The sequence below is a fragment of the Zonotrichia albicollis genome, chromosome 10 (assembly GCF_047830755.1).
Source record: "Zonotrichia albicollis isolate bZonAlb1 chromosome 10, bZonAlb1.hap1, whole genome shotgun sequence".
In the NCBI taxonomy this organism is placed as follows: domain Eukaryota; kingdom Metazoa; phylum Chordata; class Aves; order Passeriformes; family Passerellidae; genus Zonotrichia; species Zonotrichia albicollis.
The window spans coordinates 22,829,093-22,841,148 of NC_133828.1; the positions used below are offsets into that span (position 1 = coordinate 22,829,093).

The window sequence follows — 12,056 nt, forward strand, 5'->3', positions numbered from 1 at the left end:
GATGTCTGTCCAAACTTCCTCGGTACCACTGGAGTGTGCAGCACATGTCTCAGTTCTACATTTGTGAATTATTTCATGGACCTAGCATTCTCTCTGTGGCATGTGCCTTCCCCTTGCAAATCTGCATAGACGATACAGAGCTTGAAGTCCTGCTTCAGAGATAAAGCACTGGTTATTCCTCCATACACCTCCCAAACACTGGGATTAAATGGGTGTAGTATTCATGGCTCTGTCTGAGCAGTAGTGCCAGGACCAGGAAAATAAATTGAGATTTACTTAGTTTCTAAACTGAGGCAGCTTCTGTGCAGATGAACAGTAGTGTCACAATGAGGAATCCAGTCTTTCTGGCTCTGTGTAGGAATATCAAGACAAATAGCAGGCATTTCATGCTCAGAGAAAACAGCTACCACTGAATATACATAGGCTCTGGCAGTGACAGGTGCATTGCTTTTGCTGTAAGCAAATCTTTAAATTAGCTAATTGCCCTCATAGAACTTGACAGCAAGATTGTTGAAATACCCTGAAGAAAACAAACACATGTAATTTTATAGTGATTGGAAAGATTGTCATAAACCTCTGATTATTTTCTTAATTCGAGGACCACTATGTCCTTGTAATGGTGACTATTTTCAAAAATGCTAGTTCAGTGTATCAATAAAATTTTTCTCTTCTGGAGCTCACTGCACAATGATGCCTAATCATATTTATTTATTGCATCCAGTATTTTACAGAATATTCTGATTTTTCAATGTACTAAGTCAGGATACACTTGAGACAGGTATCTTGTATCTTGCTCTTATTTGTTGAATACTTGTGTTCACCAAAGAAACTTGAGAGTTTGTGGACCTACCAAATTTTGGTAGCATTACTCATATAGATATGCATTAAGCATACATTTTATGTATATCTTTCTGTACCTATATCTGTATTTATGAAGTATATATGTAGAAATAGAAATCTAATTCTGCTCTAAATAATAGTTAAAAGTGACACTATAATGAAGCCTACTTTTTCCTTGTATTCTTTTAATTTTAGTGGTTTGTATTTCACTGTTTTACCTCTATATTGTTCCTTTTGGTTTACAGTATTTGATTTTGGTTTTGATTTCTCTTCCTTAGACTAATGCAGTTTCCATTAAATTCGGAATCAGTATGATAGGTTTTTTTAACCTGGTGGTTTTTGTGTTAATTTTGTCCTAGAAATGTAGACTGACCCTCCATATCTTAGTTGGACATGGGTTAAGTATGGATCTATTTTAAATTTTGACACTTCCCCATTAAAAACAATTGTAAATGGTAATCTGTAAAATTTATAATTTACTGACAATTGCAAATTGTAAATTTATTGTGAGGCTGGAAAACACCATAGTTGTGACTGGTACTTTCATAGCACCACTCTTTTCCATGGCAAGCTGCAAAGATAATTATGTTTTAAATAGCATGGCCATTATTCTGTAACCTAAGTCACTCAAAAATGCAAGCACACAAAAAGGGTCTCTTGAGTTCCTGGGAAGCCAATCCTTAAGGAACAAAGCAGTGTATGTATCACTGAGTCAAATGGAGTTAGCTGCGTTACCTTGTGGGGTTGCATTTGTCCTTGTTCCCACCAAAGAATACAGGTTCTTTGTCTTGCACAGAGCTACTTCTGTGGGAGTCTGGAACTGAGTTAATTGCACTCATTAGTAGATTAGAAATAATAGTTTAGATCATAAGCAAAAGGGCCTGTTCCTGCTGAGCCTGAACATGTAATTTTATACATCACAAAGTTCAAATAACTTCAGTAAGTTTCTTACATGTGAATTTCTGTTCAGTGTCTGCAACTCATGTGAAAGTACCCATGCTGTTTCAAGACCAGTATTGATCCCTGGATTTTGTCCTGATGAATTTACTGACCCGTTGCTAAAGTATCCAAGCAGAGGAAGACCTCAGCTTCAACCAGCAATCTAAAATTGCATCCTGTTTGTGGTGTTCTCTTCTTCCCCACTTTTTTGGGCAACAGACCTCAATATCATCTGAGGGGAAAGGTCATTTAAATATCTTTGTAGACAGGAATAGCAACCTCTACAGATTAAGAATAGCAATAAACAGAGAGTTTGTTACTTGAATGCTCTTATTGCATCTTTCTGTTCTGATATATATGCTATGAAACAGGATGATAAAATGCTCCTGACAGTGCTCCCCCACCTATTGCTGAAGGACCTTCTGCAATTCTTCACAGGCACAGAGAAGAAAACAGCAAAAGGAAAAGTCAAAGCGAAGGTCAATAAAGAGATCCAAGTATGACATATCTCACAGAACTTGGTCAGTAATGTGGCCAAGGATCAAGGAAGAGCCTTGTCTGTTCCACAGCTCCATGGAAACCACCACTACTTAAAAAATGAATCTCTGGCATTATTCTGTCAAAAACACTTTTCTCTTTACAAGCCTGAGGGTTTTTTCAGTGAGCAGTTCCAATTTCTTCCAGCAGAAGATACCCATTTCCCCCCCATATATCGTTACTTCATTTGAGTTTCTTGAAAAACCTGTATCATATTATAAAGTTGTGTGTGAACATGGAAGTACATTCAAACATGTATGTTGATGACATATTGAATCTTTATTTAAAGTGCAACAATCAGGTTCAAATAGCTGTAGAATTCACACCATTTAGCAGAGGATGAAACATTTTTACAGGTCCCCTGACTTTCCCTTTGTCTGTTCCTTTGTTTCTTTACACTATAGCCATTTATATGAGCATTTTTTGTAACTATTTGCCAATACTCATTTCCATTCTTCAGCTTTCTAAAACTCTGTGGATTTGGATTAGGGCAAAAGCAGAGAAACAATACAATACAACAGATTTTATTTAAGAAGTTCTGAGAGTAGGCTTCTTAGAAACAGGGATAGGCACTAGGGATAACCTTCCAAAATGAGGAAAAATTGGTTTGGGGCTGTGACTGTCGATATCTCTATAAAAGGTTCTGAGCTGATGGCAAGTTGGAAAGCCCAGACACCAGGCATCAAGTAAGTGCTGCTTTCCTATGAGCTCCATTATGTGTGGCCCCAAGTCACTCAATTAGCTTGTTTAACAAGATCCTTCTCGTCTACTGCATCTTTCAGTGCTGCACCAACTTCTTCCTTGAAAGAGATCAAACACTCTGGTAGCTGAAGCTGAGGTCCATCATCAGCTGAAAATAACCAGGAGACTCTCACACTTCCAGCCCCTCAGATTTGCTCTGTGGAAGAAGTTCAAACTTAATAGATATTTATAATAATTCTGACAAATCTTGCAGAATTTTCTCCATTAGTACCTGCCACTTGGCTCAAGGCAATGGAAGAAGGATATTTAGAGTAAAACAGGAAATAAATACAGCCTGATAATTCAGTCATGACAGATGTTCCGTTTCTTGTAAATGCAGCTCTTCATTCATGCTAACTGAAAAGAAAATAAGTCAAATAAAATCTAGATAAGCATTACAAGATGAAAGGGAAAAAATGTATTCCAAAGCTAAATAATAAAAATAGCAATAGTAATAGTAATAATAATAAAAAATCCTTATTGTGGAGACTACTTTCATGCTGTTCAGTATAAAATCAGAACAGTTTATTCCAATTATGTTTTATTTTTATATGCTTCAGTATGTTAGAAAATAGACTTGATTTCAGGGGCATATTTATCTATGAAGTTGCAGTTCCATACAGGGTTTTTGCTTATTTCAGACTGTATAATGCCCCTTTAATAAGGCTTTAACTACTTGAGAACTTTTGACTTAGAAGAGACTGCATTTCTGTAATGCATGAAGTAGCTCTGTATTATATACTGGCAGGATCTTTTAGCATCTTTGAGTCAACAAGGCATAATAACAAATATAGGTTCATGAAGAAAAGGGTGATGTCATTAAGGGTGACATTGTAACAATATAAATTTGCATGAGAGCTCTGGAAATAATATTTCAATGACCCTACAATGGCAGACATAGTTCTTGTACTGTGCCTGAACATTTTATTGTATACAGGCTTGAACAGAGCATTGTAAAGCTCTGAGCTAGCAGGAAACTCCCAGCAGGAAACTGTTCCTTGACATTGCAGGACCACTGGCCCTCTGTTCTCACCTGTGGTGCACCAGATGGAGCTGACTGCGAGTCACAGAGTTTCACTGGCTCCAAGGCTCTGGTGACGGAAGGAATTGTGACAGTTCAGGCACCAATAGCTATTCAGGGACACCAGCAGAGGTGGTCACACCAGCAAAGTGTCTTTGATGGTGCAAGGTTGATAAACTTAAATTTTCTTACATCAAAGAGATGTACATATTTTTAAAAACATTTATCCCATATCTCTCAATCTGAAAAGACAGATTAATTTGCTCATTTATATATGAAGGTGAATGTATCATTCACAGAACACAGAACAGTAAGGCAACAGAAAGATCTAGAACATATTTATCCTGAAAATTACCTTTTTGAGAAAAATCTATGAATATTAAAGAACATAATCTGCCTAATGCCAAGGACAGAACAGGTGGAATGGGCTGCTCTATTTGGTAATTATTTACCAGATGAAAAATACGGTCTGTGATTCCTCTCTCAGCTGGTCTAGCTGGGGAGATATTTGAAGAGGCAATTATTTAAGCATGAAGTTAAATTTTAATCTTGAATATTCAGTCAAGTTTGCTGAGCATGTATTGCTGTCCTCCATTGCCAACCCATGGTTAAATGTACTTTGCCCGAACAACAAAATGTACCATTTGAAGTGAATCATTCAGTTTATCCACTAAGGGAGTCTACAATTGATACTTTCGCAAAAGCTGCTATTGAGAAAAAGCTTATTGTGTTGAGATGAATTCAGTACATGCCACCCTTATAAAAGCTTAAAATAAGCCTTTGAAATCTTTTGTACTAAGCTAACGTGGTTTGCTTTTTTGGGGGTTTTTTGTGGTTTTTTCTGAGAGGAAAGCTTACAAGAGCATTCAAGTTGCATAAAAAAATGCATTTAAAATCACTGAAAATCTGTTAAATTCTGACTAAGCTTCTCAGTTCAGTTAGGGTATTTAATAAATGGCCAGCATCCCTTTTCCAAAGTTATTGAATTTTTCTGTTTCAAAGTTTTTGCTGTTAATTTCTAAATCATGCCCTGAATTAGTTCTTGCCCTATAGAATTCCCAGAATACTGTATCAAAGAGAAAGGGAAAGGAAAGGAAAAAGAGAAAAGACAGTGGCTCACATCTGTAATCTGAAAAGTGACATTTTTTAATCATGATTAGCCTGAGCCAAACCTTAAGATTGTTGTTTGCCTTTGGTGTATATCTGCAATTCTGAGTAGGTAGCACATATCAACAAGTGAAAATTTCAGTAACAGTGGTTCTTCCTACATTGCTTCTCTTCTGTTGTATTTCCTGCATTTATTCCAAATTATTTTCAGTTTATTTTAATTAATTGGTAATTCTTCATATGTGGACAATACTTCTAAGAATGTGCTAATTTTATGACTACAACATGTTGGTAAAAATCATAATTTCCTTTGGAAAGACCTTTATGTACTAAAAATGCCCCTCATTTGTTTTTGCAGTTTGTTTATCCTTACTGGGAGTCAAGAGAACCTTATAGTGGATGTAAGTGGAAGTTGTAATGGACTATAGAGGATGGAAATATTGATTGAATATATTGATTCATGCTTATTCAGGAAGATAGGGAGATAATAAAACTAAATAATTGGTAAAAATGTGAACTGACTATTTAGACTGTAAATTCTCCTGCATTCCAGGCATAGGAGAGGACTTTAATTCACTCTTAAGGGCTTGATTAATTCAGTAATTAGAGCAAAGAGCTAGTACCACCTTCTCAACCTCTTCTCTGGAAATCTTCCACTACCTCTGTTAGGCAGCATGACTGATCAACAAAGATGGAATTTTTTTCCCCATAGCCATTATCTAATTTTAATTTTTTTCATTTTCTTTTCTTTGTTCTCCTCCATAGTACATCTGATATATTCCTAAGGGAAAAGAAATACACTTCTGACTAGTGCATTACTATATTTAAAATTCTGATTAAATGAAAAGAGAGCTAGAAATTATCACTACTTGAATTTTGAAAAATTATTCTTGGCAAAAAACACAGTACTGCGACAAGAAGATCAGGTTATTAGTTACTATGACTGCAGTATTAATTGATTGCTAAGCTGAAATGCCAAGGGCCATGTCTTACTTATTCCCACAACTGTCAATGAAAGTTCTACTCATGGAATGAATAGAATTAAATAACCCAAGCCTCCCCCTCTCCTTCCCACGCATATCTCTTCCTCGTATTGCATCTACTTAACAGGCTGATGATACATGAGCAAAATAAGTGTATGCAGCCCTGAAATCCTGATTATGTGTTGGGAAAAAAAGTATTTTCTGTGGCACGTTTTAGTAGAGCTCTTTTTGTTGCTTTGTTTTTTAGCATTTTAGGGTGTTCCTTTGCTTTATGGAAGAAAAATTAAAATATGTGCCTTGGCATCTATTAGTATAATTATGTAATTCAATTGGGATATTTGAGTTCGTTCCTCCTGGTTCCATGAAATTTATCTCAGCAGAGTTTTACTTAAGACTGATTATGGAACAACTATCTAGCTTTAAAGTACCCACAATGTCTGATCTTCAGGTTGGTTGATTAGGAGCATGAGGCTTTGGGCCTTTTAGTCACTCCATGCCAAATACTTGCTAAGCCAAAGGCTGTAGCCTTCTGTTTGACAGCCATAGCCACATGTCTATTACTTTTCCCATTAATTTTTCCATGAAAGTTTTGAACCTATGTGGCAGTTTAAATGTTTTGAAATGTCACAAAATTGTAGTACAGTTTACAATTTATAATTACAATTTAGGTTGCAAAATCTTGCAAAAAACCCTGTAATATTTCATAGGAAGTTAAGTGTTTGAATGTGTGCCTTTGTTTTGAACCTGTCATTTGATTTTATTTGATCATCATCTTTCTTTTTTAAAGGCATAAAATGCTAGAATGAGTTTGAGTGAGATGAATGACTAGCCTTTGTTTCCTCTCCTTAAATAGGCACCTGAAAGAAACTAATCCTTTTTGAGAAGTTATTAATCTTATGTGATGAGGGATCTATAAGATTTTGTGCTTGCAAATTAATTCTGTGTTGCAGTTGCTTTTCTTGATATTTAAGTTAGAAGCAGATCCACTGAAACTCCCTCTTCCCTGGCAAGTTATCCAGCCATCTCTCATCAGAGAGCAATGGCCTCATGAAAATGACAGATAAATGAACAATTATTTCAAATACTACTTTCTCTGTTCCATCTTCATGAAGTAACTCCTGCTTACTGTCATTTGCAGATTGAATAGTTCTCCTACTTTACAGATGAATGGTTAAAAATATGAGAGAGACTGCAGTGTGTTTTTCTAGTCTTAATTTGTACTCCAGTGGCTCATATCTGCAGAGCTCAGACCCCAAATTTAGATCTGCATCTCATCATAGCAAACTGATGTAGAACCCTGCTTCCTGCTGCACAGGTGATGTGGAATATCTTGGCTGCAAGCTCTGAGGTAGCCTAATGCCCATGGCCCTCTAATTGTGGGAATATTTGCATCTCATTTGAATAAAAGTTGCAATAGTTACAAAAATATGTTTTAGGGATTGTAAGGTTTTTTCCTTGTTATACAAAAAACATATCAAATGTCGAATATTCCTCAGAAATATAAATGTACTGATTTCTCCAGGAATATTTAATGGCAGTGTTAGACTAGTATGGATTTAAGTGGACTATAACATAGGTTTTAGTGTAGGCAGTAAAGCCAACTTGTAGCCTTTGACCTTTGGCCAGTCTCAGCCTTGGTTCAGTTTTGCAAGATAATTTGCTCAAATCCTTTCCTCCACACAAGTTCTCCTCTTCCAAATTAAGTTTCTGATTTTGGCTGTTGTCCCACTGCCAGAAAATTTCATAATCCTTGTTCATTCTGCCCTTCTTTTACTCCATTTTAAGGAGCCTTCCTAGCCTGATAATTCTATGCCTCTGAAAAAATAAGAATTTTTCTACTGTTCTTTCAGTAAACCAAGGAAGGACAAGGAGCGCATTTATATTTTTTAAACCCCAGTTGAAGAATCTCAGAAAATATACTGTCAACCAGATGGGCTGCTGAAACTGAGCACAAATATGCTATGCTCACAGTTCACCAATAATTAATATGGTTCTTTTGACATGTTTCCTATTACTATCATCCATCAGATAGGATTAAATTTATGTGGAGATTCTTTTGAACTACACCACACCCAGGCTTTCTTTATTCATCCATGTTTCAGAAACGCAGCACAATAGAAATAGACCCATGCAATCAAATAATGCCTACAATTCAATTGGTATCACTTTCAAGAAAATATTTTGAAAGGGTGGCATGCTGTGTATATATTCAGGTCACCCTACTCTGGGGTTTCTTGCATAACTGAATGAAAGGAAAATTGATATCAGACAAAATAAGGGATTTGTTTCCTGGAAACCCCAGCACTCTGAGTGATAAGGGCAAATAACTGTAAGAAAAAGATTTATTGAAGTGTGGAACGGAAGTGTTGAGTCTGTTTAAAGAGAGTATTTAGTTAAAAGTTTCTTCTAAGTAAACTGATGACCTCTAATTCACTTTTGTTGAAGTGAAGATTCTTTTTAATACTTCTGTTTTGCAAGAGCTATATATAACTTTTCTAGCTTTTTGAACTGCTAACAAGTTTGAAAGCTGACTTGCAATCCAATCTTGTATAATATCTTTACTGCTATGACTTTTTTACCCTGCCTGCAATAGGAATAGACATCTCTACATAGAAAGAATTAATTCTTTTCAATAAAGGAATTAATTCTCTTTAATGCTTTTATTATGCTGCAATAGCAGGATGAGCATGTGTACGGGGCTATATATGCTATGTAGCATCATTTACTTTTGTTTGTAAGTATCAAAACACTTCTTGTACCATTTTGGGGTACAGATCAATAGACTAATGGGGCTCTCACTTATAGCAGCAACCCTGCTGACAGTTCTGTCAGTTACTGTTTTAGAGGTGGTCTTGGGATTTTACAGCTCATTGATTACTCTTCAATCCACCACTGCTCTGACGACTTAGTAGAAAAATCTTTTCTTGTCTTCAGTTGAATAAATTGCATTTTATTGTCTTTTAACTTCTGGAACATGAGCAGTGGGAGAGAGAGATGATATCTGCTGTGCACAGCTTCCCCTTGGTGTCAGTCCATCTGCCAGAGAAGACATTTTGTGATGTGCTGAGTTGGTCCTACAGTCAACCTCAGCTCCTCTTAAATCAAGTTTTTCAGCTGTTCACCTGTGAGTACTTCTCTTGTTAGGTCCAAGGTCTTGTTGGTTACCTTGTATTATTTTTTTTGTAGGAAACTTTTGGACACTGAAGATGAACTCTCTGACATCCAGTCGGATTCGGTCCCGCTGGAAGTGCGGGACTGGTTAGCTTCTACATTCACGAGGGAGATGGGAATAGTGAAGAGGAGACCTGAGGAAAAGCCCAAATTCCGAAGCATTGTGCATGCTGTACAGGCTGGGATTTTTGTAGAAAGGTGAGAGCTTTGTTTTCTTGTTACTGCAAGCATTGCATTTAACCACAGTGTCTGCCATCCTTTAAATGGTGGAGTAAACCTGGAGCAAATCTTTGAGCCAGAATTTATGCTTCATTTTCTGCAACCACTCCATTTTTCTCTACAGGATTCCAGATGAAACCTCTAATTAGTAAAATTTCTTAAGCCTTGGAAAATTCTGGGGATGAACTCAATGTCTTTGTAACTTCTACACTAAATTGTACCAACGGCTGTTCTAATATTAAAGAGTAATATACTTGCAAAGGGGTTAGTCTCATAACTTCATAAAAGTTTGCATAAATCTTTGGGGTCAGACCCTTAAATAGATTCGTGTTACTTCACAAACTCTGAAAGAAAAATTAAAAAAAGATAAACTTTTCCAGTATGTTTTTGAAGAAGAGCTATTTCTTAGTATTTTATTTTTTCTTTTAGGATGTACCGGAAAACTTCAAGCATGGTTGGTTTGGCTTATCCAGCAGAAGTGATAGTCACATTTAAGGTGAAAGAAGTTTAATCATTGTGGAAGTTGAATGTATTTGCACTTATGCTTAGTGACTTTTAGGGTCCAATTAATATTTTTCTACTGAAGGTACCCTAGCCATAGTTAGTACTACAGAACTGAGCACAAAGTACAGGGAAACGAATAGTTAAAAATTCAGAAAAACATATGATTATGATTAATTCTGACTTAATTTAGATTCCATTAGAGTAATAGAATGAAATTTGTATAGAAGTTCTTATAGAAATGTGAGACAGTTTTATCAGCTCCCAGTGGTATCCTAATCAGTGTCTCAGACAGCAGCATTTGTTTCCTTTTTAGGCAAGAAAAGGGAGATAGTATTGGGATAGAGCTAACAAAAGAAGCTGAAGCTTATGGAACAAGTACAGTATTTGCTGTATATTTAAAGTATTACTCTAGTTCAGCCAAAAGATGATCTTTTATAGTAAGCTGAGTTCCTATGTCTATTAATGCAATTATAAACTGAGATTTCTTGAGAATTAAGTACCTCCACTTTTCCCCTGAAAGCCAAACAATTATATTATTCTCAAATTGCTTTATGTTTAATGTCATCAGTGTTAATGACCTTGCATAATAGCCAGTTTGAAGGGTGATATTCAGAGTAGCTTCATGAGGTTGTATAGACGGTTTGTACTGAAGAAGTTAAACTTGGAAGTTTGATTCAAAGCATGCAAATGGCCTTGATCATGTTGCAAGTATTTTATTCATAAATGACAGAATTGTTTCCATCACCAATATTGTAGTAGCCATTAATATGTTATCTACATTAGGAATTTGAAAGAGTTGGGTAATAAAACCACCAAACTCTCCCACTTCCCTCTAGATACTAGCCAAATGGATGGAAATGTAAATTTGTTTTGTTTTGTTTTGTTTTTTGTTGTTTTCCGTTTCCCTCATCTACAGGATGTTGATAAGTGGTCTTTTGACGTTTTTGCCCTTAATGAAGCAAGTGGAGAGCACAGTCTGAAATTTATGATGTATGAGCTGTTAACCCGATACGACCTTTTGAGCCGTTTCAAGGTCAGGAACTAAACATAAAGAAAAATATGGATGCAAAAATACATGTGTCAAGTTTAAAATACAAGAAAACCAGCATTGAAATGTTTTTTATTGCATGATGCAGTGTAGAATTTCAAAGAATATAGCAAATGAAATATTGCAAAATACCAATTGTTCTATGAAATGAAACTTCACCCAGAACATGCAAATTTTTCTGCAACCCAAAAAATGGAAAGCTATGTAGACCCTTGTCACGTCATTTGTGTTACATAAATAGATACAGGCTATTTACTCAGCAGGTCTGAACCAGTGTCCCACCATTATAGACCAAAAATTACCAAAAAGGCACAAAACCATAGTTAGTCCTAAATACTTTTTTCATGGTCTGGATCATGCTGTTGATCACCACTGTGCAGGGTGTTCAGCTGAACCTTCCTCTCCTGAACAACCTAGGGGATATATAAGGAGAAAAATTGCTTTTCCAAGGTCTTTGTAGGGGGTTTTCAATACTGTATGGAGTCCTTATAGCCAACTTTGAAAAGCTGAGATAAAAAAATGAATCAAAAGATAAATTTATTGTTATAGTACCAAATGAAAGTTTTCTGATAGATTCAAAATCTCTTCACAGCAAAAACTCTGTGTTCCTTTTGAAGAGGTTGTCTCATCCTGAAGTTTCTTGAATATTTTAATTTTAGGCTGGCAACCCATCTTTTCCCAACAGGCTTCATTTGCTTGAAGTCAGAACCACACCAAGACCGCCATTATAACACAGATATGAAGTGCATCATGCTACTGCCAGAGTAGGCTTAAGCCCATTCTCAGTCCCATTGTTTATGTTTCAGAGTTTTTAAATAAAGAAAAAATTATTAAGGGATATGTAATTTTATTAAAGTGGGTGAAGTGATTTATCCCCAGGCAGCAAACAAGCACCACACTGCCACTTACTTGCTCACTCCTCTCCCCAGAAGGATGGGGGGAAAGA

The 12,056-nt window shown here is 36.1% G+C and overlaps 1 protein-coding gene across 8 annotated transcripts in view; it reads left to right on the forward strand.

The window, feature by feature from the left end:
* Nucleotides 1–12,056, forward strand: part of PDE1A (phosphodiesterase 1A) — a 194,427-nt gene that overhangs the window by 141,214 nt on the left and 41,157 nt on the right. For all 8 annotated transcript variants that reach the window (XM_074548352.1, XM_074548353.1, XM_074548350.1 and 5 more), the window contains 3 exons: nucleotides 9,355–9,537; nucleotides 9,988–10,054; nucleotides 10,979–11,095. In XM_074548352.1, coding sequence (XP_074404453.1) covers nucleotides 9,355–9,537; nucleotides 9,988–10,054; nucleotides 10,979–11,095 — 367 coding nt within the window. The remainder of the gene's footprint in view (nucleotides 1–9,354; nucleotides 9,538–9,987; nucleotides 10,055–10,978; nucleotides 11,096–12,056) is intronic.